The sequence below is a fragment of the Apis cerana genome, linkage group LG1 (assembly GCF_029169275.1).
Source record: "Apis cerana isolate GH-2021 linkage group LG1, AcerK_1.0, whole genome shotgun sequence".
Classification (NCBI taxonomy): Eukaryota; Metazoa; Arthropoda; class Insecta; order Hymenoptera; family Apidae; genus Apis; species Apis cerana.
In genome coordinates this window covers 10,807,199-10,828,193 of record NC_083852.1, presented here as the reverse complement: position 1 = coordinate 10,828,193, position 20,995 = coordinate 10,807,199, and the positions used below count along the sequence as shown (strand labels likewise).

Sequence of the window (20,995 nt, the reverse complement as noted above, 5' to 3'; positions counted from 1 at the left end):
TCCTTTTATGTATTCTGTTATTAAAAATCATAAGACAAAAGAAAATTCTAAATACTTAGATCATATCATTCTTTTTATATTACATTATTTTTATAATTATTTTCTTTTGCTTTTCTAAACTTTATTGTTTTATTGTCCAAGGAATGTCTGGCTCATGCAGCGTACGTGTTTGTTGGAGAAAATTACCAGCATTTAGGGTAGCTGGTGCAGCATTAGCCGCATTACACGAAGGCGCAGCTTTGGTACGATTGGCACAACGTGGTGGAAGAAGACCAGCGAGATTGAGGCCTGCCCGTCCAGATCTCAAACGACCTAATAAAACGGATTTAGTATATCTTGAAGATAGTCCTGATTATTGCGAAAAAAATATAACGTGAGAAAATTTTATTTTAGAAATTTTTTGTTCAAACTATAGAGTTTTATTATTTTGATGAAATTTCTATATATATAAAATTAGCTATTAAAGAAATTGTTGATAACTTTTAAAAATGCCTATTTATAATTATTAATTAATTATTATGATTGATTTAATTATTATTTAGTGAATGTAAATATTCAGAGATAAATTTCACTACAATATTCATTTAGATTATTATTTTATCTCATTCAAATTCGTTTTTATATTTTTGGTTGCAGTTATAGAGGATATTAATATAGATAGAAATTTAAATAACTATTAATTTATATCTAATCTTTATATGCCCATCCAATAAAAAAAGTTATTTTATATAACAAAATTACAATTCTCTGATTCAACAAATTTCTCCAATAGACATTTGATTTTTTTTTTGTAACATATTTTTATATTTAATTCCAGGCTCGGTATTCCCGGGACAAGAGGAAGGATATGCAATCGAACGTCTCTTGGATTGGACGGATGTCGATTATTATGCTGCGGTCGGGGTTATCAAACGAGAGTCCGAGATGTGACAGAAAAATGCAACTGTCGATTTGTCTGGTGTTGTCACGTGAAGTGCGAGCTGTGTCGACACAAACGAGAGGAGCACGTGTGCAATTAGGCGGTGAAGAAAACAAAAAAAAAAAAAGAAAAAGAAAAAAGAGCGATAAAATTACATTCCGATCGGCCTACCTACCGAAAGGTGCTTAATGACCCCGCGTCGAGGTAACGTCTATGATCCCTCGATACACGATGGTCCATTCTCATGGCCGCGATGGAATCAAGGTAGAGACTGTACATCTACCATCTCTGTATTTTTCTTTTTCTAATTTTTTTTTTTTTTTTTGTATTTTATATTTTCTCCGTTTAAGTTAACTTATCGAAGCTAATCTGGCTTCTGATATGGAAAATAGTTGCGAGACGAGTAGAGAAAACCGCCGCGAGAGGCTACGAAGTGTGACACGTTTTCGTTATTGTGCATTTTGTACCTGACAGTCAGAGTGTCGTAAGTCCACCGCGTTTCAGCAATCATCGATTTTGGGTGCATACCGGATGGTTAAAAGAATATATCTATATGTATTTTGGAATTTACAGAACAATATCATTGATCACCTTTAATATCTCTTGTTATTTTTGATGATAAAAATAAATATAAAATATATAAAAAATTAAATAATCTTAAGAATAATCTCATGAAACAATAAATAATCTTAATGTGTTTTGTAATACATTTTATTTAACTTTAAATAATGTTAAAAGAATTGATAATCTTGATAATAATAAATTTAAAACTAATGATTTTTCTCTATGATACATTGTTAATCACATTTGATGGAGATATTCAAGGTAATAATAAAAAATGGAATATCCTATAAAGTGAAATCTCAATTAAAAAATTTTTGTCAGAAAACTGGAATCGTCTCAGTATTAGCATTGCGACAGTAAGTACAAGATATTTGTAAAGATGCATTAACGTGGCTTATTATACTAGTCTGGCTCTCGGGTGCATCATTATTTATGTAAATGTTAATATATTGAGAATAAAATATGGAAATCACTTCAATTTCAAAGAATATTTAAAAATGTTATGGGAATTGGCTTCGATCATATAGGATCCAGGCAAACATGTGAAATGAGCATAGGATAAAATAAGAAAAAAAAAACGAAAAACAAAATTTTTTTAAAGTTTCATTTTTGAAAAAAATTTGAAAATTTTTCGAGCACAAATAATATTGATTAATTTCTAGATTGAATGAATTATTAATAGAAAATTATTCTACATATAAAAAAAAGCAAAAAATAAAGAATTAATTTTATTTATTTCATTTAATTTTTAGAAAAAAGTAAATTTTAGAATTAATTTGATTTTATTTTTTTTCTTCTTATTTTTTTCATAAAGAATATTCTATCTGCTTATACATGTCTGCTTATTCAGCTGGATTCTGTATAAAGACATAATGTTAAATACATAATAGTATTCCTATTGTACTACCATTTACATAATCGATATTAAATCTTTCGGACAAAAATCTTTTTTTTTTCAATCAATTTTTTATTTGAAAACAATTAAAAGTATTCGCGACACGCTGATCTCATGCTGAAACTCAATATGTTGATAATTTACAGTTTTTATTGATATGAGAGAGAGAAAGAGAGAATGAAAGAGTGAAAGAATGATGATAGTATGAAGCATGCATGTGTTGCGCGTGAATAAGATAATGTTGAATAAGCGAGCCTCTGAGCACGAAAATGAAATAGAGTAATATAGACGAGATATGAGGCCATATTCAACAACCATTCTTCTTTTTCTATTTCTTTTTTTTCTATTTCCTTTCTTTATATTTTTTCTTTTCTTTTATTTTTTTGTTTGTGCTCATATATTTGCGTATGCCATGAGAGTCTTATTTATATTCGAAGTAAAGACCTTCACAATGTGTAGGTATCTCATTGTATACCAATGCTCTCTAGTATGTAGAACCACCTTGTCTTCACTTAAATATGAAGTGAACTATAATGAGCGGTAAAAATATACTTATACTTTTTGCAGATGTAAAAACAAAATGCTATAAATAGTTAAGCTGAAGTTTTTAAAATATTGTTCTGATTATGAAAAATTTAATAATATTAATTATATTATACAATTAACAATAAGATGCATAATATTGAAAATATTTACGATAACATAAAATTTATTAAAATTAAAAATTTTAAAACATAATTTTCAATATTTAACAATTTTTGATTTTGATACATCAATGTTATGTTGTAGAATTTAAAGTAATAATAAATTTCATGTTTTAATAAAAACAAATTTTAAAAGATTAAAAGATACTGTTTAATAATAAGAGGTAATTTAATAAGAAGAAGTTTATTTTATAACGACTTGCAGCTTATTATTTATTCAGATTGTATAACTTGGGATCATATTTCAAAAGTTTCAGCATAACTCATATGATCTGTGCACATTATGCTTCATATTTGCAAGCGTCTAAATACTTTCTTAACTCAATATACACGATTTGCGATATGTCAACTGTGTATAATACGAGTTATAAGAAATGAGGTGGACTACAAAAGTGAGATCGGAGAGAAATGTAGCAAGAAAAAATAGGCCGCTTTAGTGATACATATCCGCTTTTGACAGTTCGCCTCGAGTCGCTCGACTCGAAAACAATTGACTGTACATACTATCTTCTTACTGTTTTGTAGATTTTACAATCGTAACTGCCGCACTGTATATAGATAAACATATATACACAAGAGCATACGTATAATTAGTGGAAGATTATAAATTAAAACAACAAAATGTTAAAAATTAAGTTGACATCAAATATAAGCGAAATTCTATAATTTCTTATTTTCTCCAATATATTTATCTCTTAAAGTATGTAAACTTTAATATCTGATAAAGTTTAATAATATTATTATTATTATTGCTTTCGCTAATTGTATGTATACATATATATATATATTTATATAACATTTTTGAAAATTTGATTCTAGAGATCAAACAAATACAAAAATTTTGATTGAGATTTATTTATTAAATTATAAACGATTTGAATTTGCGTTAGAAATGAGACGGAACTAGAGTGAGATAGTTTATTTTCATATTTCATATCTCATTCTAACTTCATCTAATACAAATTTTAATTACTTATAACTGAATAAATAAATCAATCAATATTTTTATATCAATTTTTTTGTTTGTGTTGATTTCTACAAATGACTCTTCAAAGGTGTTCCATGAATACATTAATTTGTATTTAAAACACCTATATTTAAATATGTTAATTAGGTTCATTGAAAATTGCATTAAATAGGAGAAGAAGATAAAACTGGAATTTTTAAAAAAGAGTGATTGCTCTTGTGTTTTCTATGATCTGTCATTTTCTTCTTACTTTTTTTTTTTATTCTTTATTTTATTTCTTTATTTTTTATTCATCATCAATATTCATTGGTATCTTTTATTATATTTTTTAGGAAATAACAATTTTGTAATATCTCATTGCGCGAAGTGGAAGATGCCTTTTCGTCGCATTTCAGCTACGCTGATCTAGATAGATCACAGTCTAGTCAATTACGAAGTCCGAATTGATCATATATCACGATCTCTCAATTATAATTGCTCGATAATTTTTCGCTTTTACAAGGCAATTCTTTTTTTTTTTTATTCTCTTCTGCTATTTTTTTATATCAAGAAAATATTCTTTATATCGAAGAATATATACATATACATATTATACATACATATATACAGATTTTTACTTCATATTTTTCTTTTTTATAAAGATTATGAATTTTTTTTAGAACAAAGATCAGTTTATTCTATATTTTATATATAATATATATAAGTACTAATATATATAAATATAATATATATAAGTACTTATGTAATAATTGTTTTCTTTTTTTTATTAATTGAGATAATGCAAAATTAATATGAAACTATTATGAATTAACGACGACGATATGCAAATATACAAAATGTTTCATTTAAATTAAATCTTTCAATTAAAATATTTAAATATTTTAAAAATTTAATAATTTCATATTTTAAATAAAATAATCAATTTATAAAATTTCTTGTTTTTTGATTTATTTTTAAAGAATTATATAATATAATATCGATTATATCGAAATAATTGGTAGACAAATCCATTCATAAATAAACAATTTTCAAATATGAATATTTAATTAAAATAATACATTACAAAAAATTAATCAATCATTTTTAAATACTCAAGAAATACAAACATTGCTATATATGCCAATATATAGCAATATTATATATATTATATATAAATTATTATATAAACATATACTTATATACACATATATGTATTCTTTTTTCATTATAAAAAACATGATGAAAAAACGCTTGATATTAATCTATTTGATTGAAATCTAAAAAAATAAATTTGAAAACATAACTTTAGTATTGAATTTTATAGAATGAAACAATTTGTATATTCGTCACATAAATAAATCATTCTTTGTTCAAATGGCATAAATAAAACAATTGATTTAATTAGAAGAACATGGCCTTAAAAGAGAGAGCGAGCGAGCGAGCGAGCGAGAAAGAGAGGGAGAGAGAAAATCGTATGAATTATAGGTACCGATTCGTCCGTACTTTTATAAAGATTTAAGCGATAAACGCACACGAGCGAGCACTCGTGCAACGAAACAACATACAGAGCGCAGTATTGATAAATTGTAATTTATTTTTCTCTCCTCGTCAACGATAATATGCTACTATCGTACTTTCTAGCTTTTTCCAATCAATCATCAATCATTCTTATCAATCAAATATTCTCATAATAGTTACATCTCTTCATTAGCAATGAGATAAACCCTAGCTCGTACCATTTGTATTTGTATGTACCTGTACTCTACGTGCATTTATATAAATACATATGCGAAAAATGATCGTAATTAGCCTTTTTATCAGTTCCACTTCTTTTTTCATTTCCGATTCACTTACATTTTCATCGTGTATATCGTCCTTTTGATCTTTGCACTTTTTTAGATATAATTAAATATCTTGTTAACATACAACCAATTGTAGAAAATGCTCCTACTACAACTCCTACAAAGAGACCAAGAAAAAATTGAAGATCCTCATTCATTGTTTTTACTGAATTAACTGGCATTAAAAAGTACAAATTCCAATCCTTAGTTCTGGCCATATAACGCAGCCAATAGATTAATCTATCTACAGCAGGATTTATTCTATCACGAATGGCTAAAGAAACTTTTCTAGCATTCTCACGGTAATCCATTGTTTCATGAATATGATTCACGGTATTGGCTATTTCCTCGCCGGACAAAGTATGAATCTCTTCAACGGAACGTGCAAAACCTAATTGGATCGCTCGTGCAGTATTTTTAACTTCGTAAGAGTTTCTAGGAAAACATATTACTGGACTTCCATGAAATGCAGATTCCAAAAGCTCTGTATCTGCACAATGACTTAATACTACTCTTGTACGTCCGTAACCTGAAATAATGTGATACAAAGTATTAAAAAAAGAATTTTTCATTTAAAAAAGATAAAAAAAAATTTTAAAATTAAAAAAAAGAATAGAGCAATTATTCGAAAGTTTAATTAAAAATTTATTAAAATTCAATATGAAGATTATAAAATTTTATTCTACTTTTTTTCTACCTATTAAATCTTGCCGATCAATTCTCGGATGGACAAAAAGATTTTCCGGTAAATTCTCATTCAAGTTTTGCCATTTCATATTTTTCCAAACCACTGCTTGGCCTTCTTTACCCTGTGGTAATTTCCATGCAAGCTCTTTAATTAATGTTTCATAATTTTCGTCCAAAAGTACTACAACGGTACCCAATCGAAACTCAATTAATGCTTTATGTAAATCATTTTGCAATGGATGTGGGCCTCTACAATGATGACAACCAACCTAAAATAATAAATAACATTTTTTTTTTATAATATTTAATCGTAAATTAAAGATAAAAATGTTATACGATATTATTAAGAATGTTATATGATATTATTAAAAAATCATATAGAAAAAATAAAAAATAAAAGAAATTAAGTTACTGAATTGAAATTTGAATTTGAACTTTTAGTTTCTCTGTTATATTTTAAATAACTATATTATCATTTAAATTTTTTTTAAGTCATATCATGATATAATATAATAATTAAAAATAAAGATTATTTTAAGATAAAAAATTTTTATATTAAAAAAATTGTTTAATTTTTTAATTTTCAAGTTTCTAAAATTATTGTAAATATAATTTTATTAATTAAATATGAAACATACAATCAAATTATTAAATAAACAAATTAATTAAATATGAAACATATAATCAAGTTAAAAAATATTTTATTAGAAAAAGAAGAATAAAATTAAAATAAAAAAAGAATTAGAATAAAGAATAAAATATAAAAAATATTTTTTATATTACTTACTTCCACTATCAATTGGGTCAGCGGTGCAAAATCTGAACGTAAGATAACATCAGCTCCCCAAAGAATAAGATGAACATCATCATATAAATTATCTAAATTGAGATTGGTGTGTGGCAAGTATTTTCCCACTATCCGAAGAGCATATATTATATATTCGTCTCGAACTGTGTAAAATGTTGATCTTCTTGACATATTCGTCCATAACCTAGTCCAAAATCCTGTATTTTGAATTGATAAAGCAGCACCAGTCCATTCAAATACATATATCTCTTCTTCTCGATTGCGCGTCCATATTACCGGAATAGATTCAACAGTTTTTGCCCATGGTAATAAACATCCATCATGTCTGAAAAATGTAATAGATTTTTTAAAAATTTTTAATTAAATTCTTAATTTTAAAATAACAAATCTTAATCTTAAAATTAAAATGAAAAATAAATAACACAATAATATTTAAAAATTTTTGAATTAAAAATTTTATTGTTCAATTAATTTATATGAAGCATCTCATTTTAAGATAACTATTTTTTTTATTATTAATATGAAATTATAAAAATTCAATATAATTATGAATTTTATGTAGTCATTTAATATTTAATTTTTCGAAAATTCTTCAAAAGATCATAAATAATAAAATATTAAGGAACAAAAAATATATTTTATATATGTATATGTATAAAATATACCTGAGTGCAGGAAATACTGTAAAAGTAGGTTGAATTTCTTGTATCTTTTTTGCTATTTGCTCATCTTTTAATAAAGCCTCACAGATTTGAATCGTTTTCTTTTCAGAATACGTTGATTCTTTAATTTCGACTTTCACTGTTAGTACCTCAACATCAATTAAAGTTTCGTAAACTTCATTTTCGTTGGATGCTGGTATAATTAATGTAGTATCAATCCCTTGATCTGATAAAGTATTGGCTAATAAAGATAAATCATAGATATCTTCAAAAGCGACAACCACTGCCGATTGCGGGGGTGTAGTTAATGTAGAACTCTGAACAATGTTCATGAGATAAAAATTCACGCATAATATAATAATTATTGACATTTTGATCAAACAATTATATCGATAAATAAAATTCGCAATTGTATTCTATGTTTTAATATTTAAGAATAATATTTTCGGTATGTTAAGAAAAAAACTTGGAAGATAGCCGTATTTCGTATATGAAATAGTTCATTTTAATTTCAAACAACTTCAGTTGGTTATCACCATATTAACCATGATTTCGAAACTGGGTCATTCATCTGCTAAAAAAATAAGAAAAAACTATTCTGAAATCCCATGTTGATAAAGCGGCTGATTACTTCCTATCTTAAAATACCGATACGAATATTCAGAAGAATTTTAATTAATCGATTATCGAAATATAAAAAAATTTTTAATTTTTTGAATTTTTAGAGCACTAATTTGAAATTTTATTCTTTAGAAATATATCTTTTAAATTGATGTGGTTAACACAATTATGTACATACAATTGATGTACAATTTACATTTCGCTTTTCGGAACTGTTTCGTTTATTTTTTATAATACACAAATCTTTACAATCCTATTTTTAAATATGTATATCCACAGTACAATTTTACGAATATATTTTTATAAATTATATATATAAACAACACTATTTCTTATATAGGATATTCAAGCTTCACGCGTAAAATACTGAATGATTCAGTCTAAGAAAAAATGAATTATAGCATACCACTAACTGTTTCTTTAATACACAGAACCACCATGAAATGTAAACTATTGCTTAGTCCGTAACATATAAACTTTTGTAGACAAACGTTATTTTGATTAGAGATCTAAAACAAATCTTGGACATATAAACCAATTAAACAGTAAAAATATTTGCTCACATTTTGTATATGAATAAATATACACTTTATTTAGACATGACACATTGTTTTATCATATAATATTAATATTATAATTTAAATAACTTTTTAAAACACAAAACATAATGTATATAATGACTATAATATATTGATAAAAAAAATGCGTATAATATCAAATAGAGGTTAGGTTAAAATAGAATATATTTTTAATGATGAAATATATTTTGTCGCGCACTTTTACTTATTATTTGCACATTATATGATATTGATAATTTTCTTTTACAACTGAAAGTAATTATTATAATCTTTTACTTGTTTCATATACATGATATATTTTTTTATAATTTTAATAAATAACTAATATAATTATTAAAAATTTAATTATTACGAATAATTTAATTTAAAAATTTTTAATAATTTATTAATAATTTGTTTAAACTTCAAAAAATTCTTTATATCATCACTATAATGCTATTTGTTAACATGAAGTAAATATGATAGAGAGCACTGCATTCAATTAATTTGAATTTAACTTGATCTAGCTCTTTATTGGTTGTTGGTTGGTAAAGCATGTGTCACGGTTAAGATTTTGGATTTATTTAATTTCAATTTTAAAGATAGAATAGTTTGTAATTATAAAGTACAAAATTGTAATATACGTAAATATCTAAAAATAGTTTATTATTTTTAGTTTAAATATCGAATGTTTATTATTCGAATACTTGTATTATAGTCAATGACATTTAAAACGAATAAGGTTAGTTATAAAATTTATGAAGCTATGATAGATATAATAATTTCTATATAAATTTTTTACAAAATATTTATAGTAAATGCATTAAAATTTGTAAATTTATATCATTTTATAGGATTAATATATAAAGAAGAAATGAGTTTCACATACAATGCTTCAAAATCTCAGGCCAATACTACACCTACAAGTAGTGCTCCAACCACAAGTATATCTTGATATTTATTGTGATTATTATGTAAATATATTAAAAAATAAAACTATTTTGTAATATCATATACATCTTAGCTTTTACATTTGGAGCTGCCGGTGCTGGAGATGCAGCAAAACCAACAGGCTTCTCACTTACACCTATTCCAGCACAAACTAAACCTGGTACTGGATTTGGAAGTGGCTTAGGTACTGCTCCTGCTACTGGTTTTAGTTTTGGAACACCAAATGCTACCATTGCAAGTACTACAGTTGCACAGACACCAGGTTTAACATTTAGTACTGGTACAACAACAAGTACTGGTATAACCTCTGCTGCAACTACTACTACGACACCTACAGGATTCTCTGTACCAGCACCAGCTGGAAGTACTCTAAGTTTCAGTTTAGGAGGTACTACAACTGCCACAACAACAACGGCAATAACAACAGCTTTTGCATCCAAACCACTTACTGGTGGATTTACTTTGGGAGGTGGTGAAGCTACTGCATCTACTGCTGCAACTGGTTTAACATTTGGTACTCCAAACATAATGACAACAGGAACTGGATTTAATCTTTCTGCAACACCTGTTGCAACTACTACAACAAATACAACTACAACAGCAACAGGTAAAAATTAATAATAAATTATTAAATTTTATAATATATATTGACACAATTTAATCTTATTTTATAAAAATAATTTTTCCTTTTTTTCACTATTTTTATAGGTTTTTCTTTAAGTGTCAGTGGTACAACTTCTGCAGCTACAGGATTTACTTTTGGCACGGGTACAACCGTAACCAGTACAACAGGATTTTCTTTAAATCAAACAGCTGCTACCACAAGTCTTACAAGTACTCAAGCATCATTAGGAACGACAACTACAACGTATGTATTATTTTATATAATTTATTACACATAGTATTTTTCTAGTTATTAAATGAAACATTTTAGTGTTAGTTCATCCGCAGTTCAACCTGCTTCCATAACTTCATTTGAAGAATCCATTAATAAATGGACTTTGGAATTAGAAGAGCAAGAGAAAGTATTTGTGAACCAAGCTGCTCAAGTTAATGATTGGGATAAATTACTTATAAATAATGGGGAAAAAATAGTAGCACTCAATGAAGAAGTAGAAAGAGTCAAAATTGAGCAACAGCAATTAGAACATGAATTAGATTATGTTGTAAGTAACTTTTCATGTTTATTAAAATATAAAATTATAATAAAATAAAAATATAAAATGTTGTTCATAATTATGTTACAGGTTGGACAACAAAAAGAATTACAAGATTGCTTAGTAGAATTAGAAAAAGGATTATCAACTCTTTCAGTCTCTGATCCAGAAAGAGAATATACGTATCGTTTAGCAGAAGATCTTGATACGCAATTAAAACGAATGTCGGAAGATTTAAAGGAAATAATTGAACATTTGAATCAAGCTAATCGCACTCAAGATTCTAGCGACCCAATCGTTCAAATTGGCAAAATATTGAACGCACATATGAATAGTTTGCAATGGTTAGATCAACAAACAACTTTGCTTAGTCAAAAAATACAACAGATCGAACAGATGCATAAAAATTTTAGACAAGAAAATGAACGAAGCTTCAGTTTAGCATACAATTAATATTAGCCACCGAATTTTTATAATTGTACAATGAAAAATCTTGATGCAAAAAGTACATTTTATACCAATTGTTTTTGTGTTTTAAAAGACAACAGCATTGTATAAAAAATAAAAAATTTATATTATATTAAAATATTATTGTTAAAATTAATACAATTTAAATAGTTATTGAGGAAAGAAAATAATATATTTTAAGATAATCTGCTAAATGTAAAAACAAATTAACCATTCTATTTTGAAGTATATTACATTTTACACCATCAGGATGTACTATATCCCAAGCCAAAAACATAAGAAATTTTTTAATATCTATAATAGCTGATATCTCATCTTGATTTTGTTGACTGCAACTCCAAACTTGCAATTCTTGAAAATGTGTAGATACTGTGGCACTATCTGTTTCAATTTTTAATATAAATGTGCCAGTTTTATCGGCACTTAATGTTAAACATGAACTCATATTTTTCATTCTCTCTACAATATTTCTTACATGTTTAAGTTGAGGCATATCAACTGAAATCTATAAAAATCGAATTGAAAAAAAACATTATTAATTTAAAATAATTAAAAAAACAATTGATAATAATTGAAAAAAAATAAAATATATGAAAAAAATTATTTATACATCAAATTCAGGAATATTTGGTGTTTGATGCTCTGCCCATTCACGACGTGGTATCACTCTGACAGGTACATCATGTAAACATTGTCTTGATTCTATGCTCAAAGAAGGCAATTCAATTTCTAATGTAAGGCATGGTTGTCGTTTATTAGTTAGTTTGATTTTAACGCTTTTCGCGGTCATCCGTAGAGATCCTAAAGATCGAGCAAGCATAGAGGGATCAAATTCTAAATAAATTTCATTCTGTTCTTCGGAGACACCATTCATGATATATTCAGTAAAAAAATGAGTTTGAATTAATTCGGCCCAAACCATCGATGCTCGATCATCGCTCACGCTGAAGCATAACTCGTTCGTTGTTAATCGCAAGGTACACTGTTTTGTTATTCGAGAAATAGTGTTAACAATATCTGAAATAAAATTTTATTTAATACTATTATACTTCTGTATAATTAGTAAAATATTTAAATACTTTTAATAGCAATAATTTTTATTATATTTTTATTTTAATATAATATTTTAATATTTTATTTCACTTTAATTTTTCCTAATATATAAAAAATAATATAAAAATAAACACAAAAATAATCAGTACTATTTATTGACATTACATACAATTATTATCTTTTTAATTATATTTTTATTAATTATAATTAATTCATGGTCATGACAGAAAAGGTTAGAAATAAATGAATTTTTAATATTTAAACTCACTAGTAAAGTCTCTCATTGCAATTGCATCTACCATTCTACATCTAAATTTCATTTTTGATATTGTAATATAAACTTTTTATAAGTAAAACAAATAACAAAAATCTTTCTATATAAACAAATTTTACATAGCACGAATATTACATAGCACAATAATATATAACAATCTTTGATACAATATTTTTTATAATATTTGAATGTATTATCAAATTTTTTCTTTATAATTATCTATATGATAATTTATTTATTACATTACTTTTTGATTACAAACATATATATCTTATGTTTGTATAATTTTCGTTTCATCAACAAAAATTTATATAAAAATAAAATATATTTATTATAAGAACTTATAGTATTTGTTTTTATATTTAAAAAATATGGAACATTTTTAAAAAATATTAAAAATTTAATTTCTTGAAAATTAAATAAATAAAATTAATTATAATTACGTTAAAATTAATCATGTTCTACTTAATCGATATATTTACGTCTTATTACGTCTTATTACGTCAAATTTCATAACATAGTTTATGATTTTTGCAATAGATGTCACTAATATGCACATTTTCGATAATTTTCGCGCGAGAAATTACCCCGCATGATGTCAATGTCGAATGACCCATAATCTAGCAACGTGAAATCTAACTCCGTCTGTCAAGTTTTGTGTGTAAACAAAAGTAATACATCTATCATGTACATTCGATAGGTCGTATCCTATCGTGTCATATATAGGTCACTAAAAGTGTTCGTATTTTGATACAGTCTTCCATATATCTTCTCTCTTAGAGGTTGCGAATCTTTGTTATTCGGTTGAGGGTGAGTTCGGCCATGTTGTTAAGTTCGACGACCGACGAAAATCTATCATAGTAAATTGTGTCTTGTTAAAATTTATTTTTGGATCGAATAGCCATCAGCGAACTATGCAACATTAATCGATATGCGGTTTGCCAGAAAGAGGTGAGTTTGTTTATCTCTTTCTCATAAAATATGAATATACTTTTCTCTTCATTTTATTTTTGTGTCATTTCTTCATTTTATTTAATTTTTATCACTATTATTTCACAATAAATATAGATTATATAAATTTATAGATTATATCGTATTTATTACAATTGATTTTATCATTAATAATTGTCATTAAAAATATTTCATTCGAAATATTTGGTTTTTGTTTTAAAATATTATTAAAATTATAAATATCGAAATTTGTAAAGATTGTAAAGATTTATTAGCTATAAATTTTTGCAAAATACTTGTAATACATATCTATATAATTTTAATATTTTACTTTTAAACATCCTTGAATTAAATTTTCATAATAATATAAGATACTTGATGTTTCATAACAAATTAGATATGAAACAAATATAAAATTCAGTTAATTTATCATTGAGTTGTGGAAAGATTTTGAATATTCCTTGAGTAAATATTTTATAATATTCGATTCGTGTACTTCGTTTCATAGGAAGACTTCATTATTTTCAGGAAACGTGCTCGTAGTATCTAAGTATTTAAATGATCCGCGTGTATATTTTTTCCATCAAACATCTAGTCGAGGCAGGTGGTGAAACACGTGGCATGCGTAGAGAATATGCACCGGTCTTATATTTTTCTCTCCTTATCTTTTTTCATTTTTTAATCACATTTACATCTTTTTTTCCATTTTCCTCTATTCATCTCTATTCATTTCCGTTCTTCACACTAACATGTTATATATATATATTTCGTTTTTATTTTGCGCGATATGACGATAAGAAAGGCAATACTCAAGTTTTCACCCTAGGTTATAAGATACGTCAAAATATAAAGAGTAGGCACATTCTCTCGCGACTTTGCGATAAATACTTATCATAATAAACAGAAAGTACAATAATTATCAAAATTTAAATATCAGAAAAAATATATAAATAAAAATATATTAAATATATATAAAAATATATTTATTTTTTGCTTTTTTGAAACGTGTTAATCGATTATAAAAAAATTATTGAATTTGTGAACAATAATTTTGAGGTTAGCAGCTATCTTGTGTTGTTGAAGTTTTTGCATCAATATCATCTTTCTCATTCATGGATCCGGTAACCTAAAAAGGTATAAGGTAACGGCAAAACTCTTTTTGAAAGGGTCAGCTTTCTCTTTTCGAAAGAAAATATTCGGGAGAAACAATCGACCGGATACTTATATCGGCGCCACATGTTGTATGAGAAAAGCGTAACAAAATATCTATTGCGTAAAATACTTATTTAAGTATATTTTGAAATTAATAGAAATATATATGGCAGGTATATTGATTTTTTTATTCGGAAAAATACATTATGTATCTTTCAAACTATATTTATAAAAATTAATAATAGTTATAATGTCATATATATATATATATATTATATATTATTATATATTCATATATATATAATAATATTTTAATTTGATTTTATATTTAATATTAATCGTACATAGATATCATTAATCTTATGTATAAATAAAAATTTTAATTTAAAAATAATAAATTGCTAGATAAAGTTCTTCAGATTAGAATTCATGTTATGTATATATCTATCTCGTCTACTTATCAAGAAAGTAGAGAATAAAACCGTATCATCTATTTAATGTTTAACAGGCGCCTCGTATCTGACCTGGAAAGTCCTGATTAACTACACGTTTCGCGCAAACTGGATCCTCCCTTCTGACATATCATCAGCTCTGGTCCCATTTCCCTATATTTGCCTTGCAGTAATGGCAAAGCAACTAAGAAGAGCCGACTTTAAACCTACCGATAAATTTTTCCTTTAACAAGTCGTTTCAGGAAAAATCGACTTCGAATGGAAATTTATACTTGTTCAAATGATGATCATATTATTATTAATCCTTTAATATTAAAGACTTGAATATCTTCAACAACAAAACTTTAGGTACGATTCTTAAATTTTAATATATAATTTTCTTTTCTTATTACAAATAAAATATTTTTTAGGAATAGTATATATAATTATAAATAAATATAATTAATATATATTATATTAATCATATTTATATTATTTTTTCTATATACTTTTCACTTAATCGTATATATATTTTCTTTATATTTACATTTCAAATTATATATTTGAATATAGTAAACTATATAAGCCTCATTTAATCATAATTTTCAAATTATGGCAAATTTAAATAAATATTTGAAACACATTTTTTAATTTATTCGAAATAACTTATACACAATGACATTATGTTACATTTTTATCTCTATTTCACTTTTAACATAAATATAATTTTGTGAGAAAGTATTTACTCCACAAATAAAATTATAAAAACCGTAGATATTGGCAAAATATAATAACAAAGTAATTTCCAGTTTATTGACATTTTCCTTGTATAATCTTACTTCAGAAATTAAAGATGGTTCAAATTCACTTCTATTTATTTTAGGTTTTTGTTAAAAACTTTTTGAGAATGATCTTTAACTGGTCACCCTTTTTTGTACACATTGTTTCATTGGTTCGCAGTCATAGTTTTATTAATAGCATATCTTTAATTAGAATGTACAATTTCAAAGTCTAAATTTTGATTGATGATTCTATATTAGTCTTCTTCTAAATTAATACTATCGCATGTATACTTATTCAATACCGTTGATAGATTCAATATTGGCAAAAATGTGGTATAATTTGCAAAACACGCATCTATCGTTGTAATTATTTGCCTCGCTTCGAGTTCATGTCCCTTCATCCCGACATTCAACTTCTAGTTATCAATATTAACTCGTCTGTTGGGAGATAGAATGACGTCAACACACGAACCCGGTGTCCCGCATGGCAACTACCAACTAACCAAAGTGTGCTCAGGCAGGACGCAAGGACAGACGCCGCGCATAGCGCACGCAGTGTGTTCAGGAACACATCACACTATACATGGCAACATACATGTACACATACGCACATATTTGCCCAACCTTTCGTGTATAGCCCTCACGCTTGCTCCGAACTCTGGCACTTCTTCCACACCCTCCCTCCCCTCCTATCCATGCCTTCGACGGCCCCTTTCCTCTCTTGTTCTTTTCTTTACACCTTTTGTGAACTTCCTCCTTTTTTCGAACGCGTTTTCTTTCAATCTTATTTCCGTTTGTTCATTCCATTTTTTTTCTTTTTTCTTTCTTTATACAATTCGCATTTTTTTTGGCGAAATTTTTTTCTAATGTCATGTTATTTTTATTTTTAATTTTTTATTATAATAAGATCTGTCTTTTTCAAAAAATTTTATGATTTTATATTTCCAGAATAATAATTAAAATGAATTATAGTTATTTGTTTCAATAATATTTTATTATTTATTAATTTTTTTGTATATCTTAATGTAAAATATCCTAATTTTAAAATTCTATCTTTCTGTACTTCTATTATTTTATTTTTCCAAAAAGATTTTGATTTAATTATAACAGTTGAGTTATTAACAGTAGAGTATTAATGAAAAATAATCCATATTGTATATTTATTAAACTGCAAATAATGAAAAAATTTTTTAAGATAATTTAATATTTATAAATATACTTTTAATATCTTTCTCAAATAATATCTTCTTATGTATTTATTATTACAAATTTTTTGCTATATATTTTTCTAAAATTTTTCTTTATATTTTTTTTTAATTTTATTTTAATATTTTATATAACATATTAAATATATCTTTTTTTGTATCAAAAATATCAATTTTCTTTGTTAAATTTCTCTTATTCTCTTAATATTTTTATATGTATACGTTTGCACACGCACGCATATAACTTATGTCCTCGATGTCACAAGGCCTGTACTCAAGGGTACACTTCTAAACGACACATCATAGCCGGGTGGAAAAAGACAAATAAGCTCATCTTGTCTCGTTTCATTTCTATGATCGCGACAGCTGTCTTCTATTTGTTTTCTTTCGTAATGTCGGGCGCGAATCATTGTGACAAACAGTTTCGTTGCGAATCGTCACTATTCTAAAACATGTGTAAGCCTACAACATGCTTCTTAATCTCTTTGGTGAACTGATAAAAATGTCTGCCAGCATCCGATTTGTAGATTTCATGATTAGGTTATGTTACAAAGCTGCATTTGACTGGCTTATAATTAAACTTATTATAATAACCTTATTCACTGGATGAATTTGACACTTCGATTTTTTATACAGTTGCTTTAAAAAGCTACAAAAAATATTCAAAATATGATTATAAAAAAAATTTTTAGTTAATTATTTAAATGCATTTTAAAGATTTGGTTACATTTTTTTCTTTATCTCTATCTATTATGTCTATTGCAATCTATCAATGCAATCTCATGCAATATAATGAATGCAATATAATTGATAAGTTCTGAATCTTAATATCTGGAATTAAACATTCTTTCTTCAATTTAATCAAACATTCTAATATATGGTAGATATAAATATAATATTAATAAATATTAAAAGAAATTTCAAACTCATTTCAATATCTCAATATCTATATTTTTTTCTCTAATTTTCCAATAATAATGTAATCTCAAAAAGAAAAGCACAAAAAATATTTTTAACAAAACATACATAATCCTTTTCCGAATCATATTTTTTGGCATTAAGTTTTCAATAACATCGAAATATTTATTGATTTTTATAATAGATCCAATTAGATATGGAAATCATCTTCTGTATTCACGTAACAATTGTAAACATTTTCTATATATATAGCCTACCTAATCTACTTAAACTTCACTTAAAAAATGATATTAACGATAATGGATACGAATGATCGATATCTCCTGGTTCTAACGATCACAGCGGATCCTTATAATTTTCAATCATTTCATTCTATCTTTAAAGGCTGGCGAAGTTCGAACAGCAACAGAAAAATCCGGTACAGGAAGAACAGTGGTAATTTATGTTCAAGTTTTTTGATCAGTCACCGATCTATGGATACGAATCGGGGTGCAAGTACCGCAATGCGGTCAGTAACTTGCAGTTTCCGAGGTATAGTGCGTTAATATAAGGCGAAATTACAGGGTGCCGCGAGTTCCTTGTACCGAATACCAACATCGCCGTGGCCGATGGTTCTCAATCGCCTCCAGGCAAATTTTCTACGATATATGTAACAAGTGTACATAAAGCGAATGAGAACCTGGAAGGCGGATTCTTCTTGCACTTCAAAGGGAAAAACCTGTCTGCGTTGTCGAAACGACCTGCATCCATTCTCAGGCATACCACCCTGCCTTCTTCCGATATATATGGCGTCTGTTTCGTAGCAGGACCTATTCGAAAAGAATTTCATGCCGCGTAGACATCTAATTTGTCTTATACAACCAAGTCTAAGCGCGTAAAATTTGACGACAATTTATCATATTTTTCCTGACATTCTTGGATGATTATTTTCTCAGAGAGAAGCGCTCTTAATTCTATTCCGCGCGGGATCCCTTTCTTTCTTTTCAATTCCGTGCAAGTACTGAATGAATAGAGGACTTCTTGGACATTGAAAGAATTTTAAATAAATTTTCGAATTATGTAATATATGCTTACTATATGTACTTCTATATATGTCTCTAGATATGTATTTAAGATTTTTATATCATTTTACATAATTAAATTAATATTAATCATTTTATTATTTATTAATAAATTATTGTATAAGAAGAATTAATTTTTTAATTGTTTACGAAAGAATCGAAATATCAATATAAAATATAACTGAAATATATCTTGTAGGTTTCAATTTACGGATAGCATCGAAAGAAAAAAAAAAGAATAAAAAAGATTAGTTCTGAATGGATCACGCAAACAAAAATTTTCCTATATAAAAATCATCTTCAGCATCCTTTCTTTATTATGATACAAGTCAAAGGATATTACACCATCTGGTGTGACTCGAGCAATAAGGAACAAGGAACTGTGTAATCTGTGCCAGACAATATCACCGATTCAAATATAAAGGGGGGAAAAAAGATTCCAGTATAATTTTTCGTACTTCCCAAGCCGTATGAATAGTGATTTCCTTTTTTTCGATCAGAGCAAATCTTTATTTTGCGTCTGGGTCTCAGGACCAATCTAAAGAATTTCGTGACCTGTTCAACGAGCATTGCATTCATTTCCATATTCTATGTATTTAGTGTTTACGTCTACTTCGTATCCGGTCGTCATACTGAATAGTTGACAAAAGCTGGCAAACTGGTAAATGAACTAGATGTTTAATATTGAACTTACCGTTAACTCTTTTTCATTTTATACAACATAGCGTAACGACAATAAATAATTGAATAAAAAAAACGATATTTTGTTAAAGTTACATGGTAAAAAAAAAAAGATATATTAAAAATTATTTTATATGTTAAACGCATATAAAACCAGTCATATAGATTAGAAGAAAATAAAATTTAGAAATAATATTAATTATGATAATATTTTTAATGTATTGAAATAGTAAAAAATTCAGTAATGCCATCTGTTGATGTTAATATAATTATAGAATGTTGATTGATTAACGATAATCAATTATTCTTAATATTTATTACTTAATAAACAATACTTATTTATTAAAGAAGCTGAAGAAAGTAAAGCGGAAGAAAAACGATTTCATTCAAATTTATGATATTTAAATTCAGGATGCAAAACATTTGGAATTGGCTTGAAATGTTTTTTTTTTCACATTTTGAGAATCAATCAGTTCTCAGAAGGCAACAGTGAAACCGTGAGGCCTTGCAGAGACTTATATTCCGGATCCCTTCCTCTCGTTTCTTCGTCTTTCTTGCGTCTTCTCTTCTCTTCCGTGTCCCCGACCACCTCCTCAATTCCTTTGAGCTTCTCCTCATCACTCCTCCCGATTCGTTTGTTTTTCTTGCTGCACCTTCTCTTTCTCTGTTTAACTCTTCGAAAAAGCAAAGAGCACAGGTTAAGGCCA

The 20,995-nt window shown here is 26.6% G+C and overlaps 5 protein-coding genes and 1 long non-coding RNA gene across 10 annotated transcripts in view; 3 read left to right on the top strand and 3 right to left on the bottom strand.

Moving 5' to 3' along the window:
- LOC108001794 (protein Wnt-1-like) overlaps window positions 1-5,833 on the top strand; it is a 63,867-nt gene extending 58,034 nt beyond the window's left edge. For both annotated transcript variants that reach the window (XM_028668708.2, XM_028668710.2), the window contains exons 6-7: window positions 142-373; window positions 818-5,833. In XM_028668708.2, the coding sequence (XP_028524509.1) occupies window positions 142-373; window positions 818-1,019 (434 nt within the window). In that variant the 3' untranslated portion in view covers window positions 1,020-5,833. The remainder of the gene's footprint in view (window positions 1-141; window positions 374-817) is intronic.
- On the bottom strand, window positions 1,213-9,194 carry LOC108001852 (UDP-glucuronosyltransferase 2B20-like). 2 transcript variants are annotated; one of them, XM_062071677.1, is made up of 5 exons: window positions 9,054-9,194; window positions 8,030-8,600; window positions 7,344-7,689; window positions 6,567-6,825; window positions 1,213-6,398 (listed from the first exon to the last, which is right to left on the bottom strand). In XM_062071677.1, exons 2-5 carry the CDS (start codon window positions 8,395-8,397, stop codon window positions 5,887-5,889), a joined length of 1,485 nt encoding a protein of 494 aa, XP_061927661.1. In that variant the 5' UTR covers window positions 8,398-8,600; window positions 9,054-9,194; the 3' UTR covers window positions 1,213-5,886. The 2 variants fall into 2 exon arrangements, with proteins under 2 accessions (XP_061927661.1, XP_016918599.1); XM_017063110.3 differs by having other exon boundaries at window positions 8,030-8,597; window positions 9,054-9,167.
- A 540-nt stretch (window positions 9,195-9,734) lies between these two features.
- On the top strand, window positions 9,735-11,898 carry LOC108001788 (nuclear pore glycoprotein p62). The gene is made up of 6 exons (XM_017062989.3): window positions 9,735-9,946; window positions 10,059-10,148; window positions 10,229-10,762; window positions 10,864-11,023; window positions 11,090-11,321; window positions 11,403-11,898. The coding sequence occupies exons 2-6, from the start codon at window positions 10,079-10,081 to the stop codon at window positions 11,763-11,765; spliced, it is 1,359 nt and encodes a 452-aa protein (XP_016918478.1). The 5' UTR covers window positions 9,735-9,946; window positions 10,059-10,078; the 3' UTR covers window positions 11,766-11,898.
- LOC108001790 (checkpoint protein HUS1) lies at window positions 11,868-13,602 on the bottom strand. Of its 3 annotated transcripts, none has more exons than XM_017062995.3 (3): window positions 13,551-13,602; window positions 12,391-12,797; window positions 11,868-12,285 (listed from the first exon to the last, which is right to left on the bottom strand). In XM_017062995.3, exons 2-3 carry the CDS (start codon window positions 12,700-12,702, stop codon window positions 11,923-11,925), a joined length of 675 nt encoding a protein of 224 aa, XP_016918484.1. In that variant the 5' UTR covers window positions 12,703-12,797; window positions 13,551-13,602; the 3' UTR covers window positions 11,868-11,922. The 3 variants fall into 3 exon arrangements, with proteins under 3 accessions (XP_016918484.1, XP_028524540.1, XP_016918483.1); XM_028668739.2 differs by lacking the exon at window positions 13,551-13,602 and adding an exon at window positions 13,355-13,379; XM_017062994.3 differs by lacking the exon at window positions 13,551-13,602 and adding an exon at window positions 13,102-13,377.
- A 107-nt stretch (window positions 13,603-13,709) lies between these two features.
- The window catches only part of LOC108001786 (myb protein), a 35,985-nt gene continuing 28,699 nt past the window's right edge, over window positions 13,710-20,995 (top strand). Inside the window, exon 1 of the mRNA XM_017062980.3 lies at window positions 13,710-14,058. Within this exon, the coding sequence (XP_016918469.1) occupies window positions 14,039-14,058 (20 nt within the window). The 5' untranslated portion in view covers window positions 13,710-14,038. The remainder of the gene's footprint in view (window positions 14,059-20,995) is intronic.
- LOC133665705 (uncharacterized) lies at window positions 16,272-16,953 on the bottom strand. The gene is made up of 2 exons (XR_009828920.1): window positions 16,726-16,953; window positions 16,272-16,652 (listed from the first exon to the last, which is right to left on the bottom strand). It is a non-coding gene; the product is annotated as an uncharacterized LOC133665705 (long non-coding RNA).

Bases quoted from the DNA above. Each gene is read 5' to 3' on its own strand.
- LOC108001852 (XM_062071677.1), bottom strand. From the start codon at position 8,397: ATGTCAATAATTATTATATTATGCGTGAATTTTTATCTCATGAACATT. The intron at 7,690-8,029 runs GTATATTTTATA...TACATTTTTCAG, and splicing joins ACAGTATTTCCTGCACTCAG to ACATGATGGATGTTTATTAC. The intron at 6,399-6,566 runs GTAGAAAAAAAG...ACATTATTTCAG, and splicing joins TGATCGGCAAGATTTAATAG to GTTACGGACGTACAAGAGTA.
- LOC108001788 (XM_017062989.3), top strand. From the start codon at position 10,079: ATGAGTTTCACATACAATGCTTCAAAATCTCAGGCCAATACTACACCT. The intron at 11,024-11,089 runs GTATGTATTATT...GAAACATTTTAG, and splicing joins TTAGGAACGACAACTACAAC to TGTTAGTTCATCCGCAGTTC. The intron at 11,322-11,402 runs GTAAGTAACTTT...ATTATGTTACAG, and splicing joins AACATGAATTAGATTATGTT to GTTGGACAACAAAAAGAATT.
- LOC108001790 (XM_017062994.3), bottom strand. From the start codon at position 13,153: ATGAAATTTAGATGTAGAATGGTAGATGCAATTGCAATGAGAGACTTT. The intron at 12,798-13,101 runs GTGAGTTTAAAT...ATTTTATTTCAG, and splicing joins TGCAATGAGAGACTTTACTA to ATATTGTTAACACTATTTCT. The intron at 12,286-12,390 runs GTATAAATAATT...CGATTTTTATAG, and splicing joins CAAATATTCCTGAATTTGAT to ATTTCAGTTGATATGCCTCA.